This window comes from Pollachius pollachius (assembly GCF_949987615.1).
Source record: "Pollachius pollachius genome assembly, chromosome: 18".
In the NCBI taxonomy this organism is placed as follows: domain Eukaryota; kingdom Metazoa; phylum Chordata; class Actinopteri; order Gadiformes; family Gadidae; genus Pollachius; species Pollachius pollachius.
Genome location: NC_136951.1, coordinates 12172991 through 12176478, shown reverse-complemented (window position 1 = coordinate 12176478; position 3488 = coordinate 12172991). Strand labels below are relative to the sequence as shown.

At 40.6% G+C, this 3488-nt stretch overlaps 1 protein-coding gene across 1 annotated transcript in view; it reads right to left on the bottom strand.

The window, feature by feature from the left end:
* Positions 1-2008: 2008 nt before the first annotated feature.
* Positions 2009-3488, bottom strand: part of creb3l2 (cAMP responsive element binding protein 3-like 2) — a 27493-nt gene continuing 26013 nt past the window's right edge. Inside the window, exons 11-12 of the mRNA XM_079755461.1 lie at positions 2639-2876; positions 2009-2203 (exon numbers count right to left, since the gene is read on the bottom strand). Of these exons, the coding sequence (XP_079611587.1) occupies positions 2122-2203; positions 2639-2876 (320 nt within the window). The 3' untranslated portion in view covers positions 2009-2121. The remainder of the gene's footprint in view (positions 2204-2638; positions 2877-3488) is intronic.

The window sequence follows — 3488 nt, the reverse complement described above, 5'->3', positions numbered from 1 at the left end:
TTTGCTGTACTTACTTCCCTCTGCTATTCCCTCTCTGTGACGTTGCGATGACAGTTCAAATATAGGAAAGGTGACGCCATTCTGCAGCTTTAAATGTAGATCGCTGAGATGTGGGTTCAAGTATGAAAGGAATTAACTAGGCGTATTTGGGGGGAATGCCTTTTGTCCCGTGTAGACTCCTTATTTCTTGTGCTCTTCAACCAATTTTATAAAAACACATGAATTGTAAACGCCCATTCGTAGACGAAGAACATTATATTTTTACCACACCCAGAAGCACTAGATAAATAATTGAATTAAAACATTAAACGTGTTGTGCCATTTATGATCAGCAGGCGCTAATTTCTCATCAGAGTGAATAAATAAGTTGACAGAGACGTGATGTGCAGATGCTAGAACAATCAGTATGCTGCTTTATTAACAATGCATATTTACAAAAATATATATTTTTTTCTAGTAAGATTTTTTGGTGGATGCTGAAAGATATATATATATTTTTATATATATAAAGAAGAAAAATACTTAAGGACACTAAAAAGGAACATATCAACGACACCGACGGAACGTTTAGCAGACAAACACTTTGGAAGCCATCGTATGAAAGGCTGGGACTCCACGAAAGCATCACAGTAAAAACAAAAAAACAACCACAGCGTTTACTTAAGTAACGTTAGTTGAGTCAATTGCAACCAGTGTTTAATCACACTTGTCCTCATATATATATATATATATAAATATATATATATATATATACTTTTTCTTTTTGCCAGCCCCTGATACACCTCAGTGGGAGATAATTTGTACTCCCTTTTTGTCATGTATTTGACTGTACTTTGGCACAGGTGCACTGGTGCTACCATGCAAAGAGCCAAACACATTTGCACGCTGCCAACAAACTATTTAGAATGGTGTCCTCAATAGTGTGGTTGCCAAGCTCTTTAATGCCCCCCTCCCTGCCCCACCCTCTTCCAAACCCCCCATGATGCTTCAGTTTTTCCCAAGCCTTTGACCAAATAAAAGGCACAACAAAAAAAGGCAAAAAAAGGCCCCATGAAAAGAAGATATCACAGGGCATTTAGTCCTTAGCAGTCAGGCGTTTTAGTGGCGAGCAGTGACCGACATATGAGAGCAGATACTTCAGCCCTTTGGACAGAGCAGAATTAATTTGCAGTAACATGGACCCATGTGCATCTCGTTTGGAAAGTAAAAGTCCCCTCCCTCCTCCAGACTTCAACTTTTTCTCTTTGAAAGCCAACTAGCATAAATAAGCAGTGTGATTGGTTGGTTTTTTAAGTGTACACAAGATGGTTGGTCTGTATTTCATCAAAGGCAGGACACAATAGATAAGAAGCGCAATCAGGACAATAAACATAAAAAAGTTCAATAAAATAAAAACATAAAGAACAAAGACAAAATGAAAGTATCAAAACGATAATGTTTGCATGTCATGGAATGGAATAAAAAGGTTTAAAAAAGGTCACCGCTACACATATCAATTACTTTAAAAACAAAAAGGCCTTCTATAAATACATTGCTGCTCTCTTTCGTTCCCATGTTAATTGGTGTCCTTTTCCAAAGAAAAATCCTCAAATGTCCAATTTAAATTCACCTTATGAGCACATCTCTCAGTTCACGCAACACACAAGCACTCACTTTGAACAGAGTCCTATGAAACATGTTTTGGGGTCAGATACAACACAGTGCCTCAACCTCGCTGAGTGATTTGGCTGAAAGATGGAAAACTAATACGGGTTGACTTATGTGGAAAACTATTCAGTGCAACATCACTTAAAACCTTTATTTTAGGGCAGCCAGTGCCTGATTTTTTTGTGGATCTTTTTCCTGTCTTTTTCTTTTTTTTTACAGTGTACTATCTTTTCAAGCGTGAGTGGCATGAAAAGAACCGTGGACAAACAAACATCACTTTGTACATTTTTTTTCCCCCCTGCTCCAGGACACTTGGACTGCAGTGCTGTTGGGGGGGGGGGGGGGGGGGGGGGGGGGGGGCTGGGAGAATCGAAGGTCACGATGAAGAGTGGAGAACCAGGAGAAGCAAAAAAAATAATAAGATCCGAAAATAAAATACAAAATAAAATTAAAAAACAAAAAAAATGTCCGTCCTCAGGATGTTTCGTTGACCGTTCGATCCAGCGCTAGCACCTTTTTACCGCTGCTGCTCTCGTTAAGCCATGGTTCCAGGGACCTGGGACAGACAGACAGACAGACAGACGGACAGAGTTGAGGAAATGAAGGGGGCTGAGGCAGCAAACCGAAGCGAATTCCAGCACGGGCCAAGACATGCGTCTCTCAGCGTTTCAGCCCAAACCCCTCGCATTCCTTTCTTCCCGAACAGGAGGGAGCGGAGGATGTTGTGAATAGACGCTGACTAAATGAGAATGGACGTCTTCCTGGAGGAGCTCAGCGACAGAAGGGCCACTTCTGTTTCCAAAGACTAGAATTTTTTACTTTTATCCTTATGCTATTCTTATATTATTCTTATTTTAAGGGAAAGTGTCTATTAAAGGATAGAGCCACAAGACTTCTTGTGTGACTCACTTCAAACAATATATATTATAAACCGTGTAGAATATGTTTTTACAAACATGAAATTCAATAGGATGCTGGTTACTACAGTTACCTTTGCAGGTCCATCCGGAGGTTTTCCGTCGATTGCGTATCGTTGTTATTACTTCGGAGAGGGGTGTGGCTCTCAGCCACGTTGGTGGCAGGGCCCCCCATTTTATTCTGCTCGGAGCGGCGCCACGCTGCCATGACGACGGCCGGAGTGTCCTCCCATTGGTCGGGATACTCCCCGCCTAGGCCTAGGAGGTGTGGCTGCTCGTCCTCAAAGGTGGACAGCAGACTCCTGGATTTAACTGGCGATACGAGAGAGAGAGAGACAGAGAGAGACAGAGAGAGAGACAAGAGAGAGAGAGAGAGAGAGAGACAAGAGGGAGACAAGAGAGAGACAGAGAGAGAGACGAGAGATAGCGAGAGAGAGGCAGAGAGAGACAGAGAGAGAGAGACAAAGAGAACAGGCAGAGAGAGCAATAGAGAGAGAGAGAACATGAATAAATTAAGCATCCTCTTAAGATAACCTCAGGTCAGCAGAGGTAGCCATTCCTCAGCCTCAGTCATGAGGTCCTCAAAATAACAAGTAATACAATTTATTATAATTAAAAAAAAGGGTTGAGACATTTGTTTTCAGAGACGCTTTCTATTTAGTAGGAATACAAAATTAAAATAAACTAGGAATTTTTACATATATTATTTTGTATATAGAAAATTAAAGAATCGGAAATTCCTACTAGGAATTTTGTATTCCTAGGAATTTACTGAATTCCTACTAGGAATTTACTGTTAAGCATGTTGAGAGTGTCGGCAGCAATGAGAGGCGCTTTACATATATTATATATTATTATTCATTATTAATTCTTCACATGGGGAGGAGAATGTACGTCAATAACGTTTCCTTTTGCTTGTATACA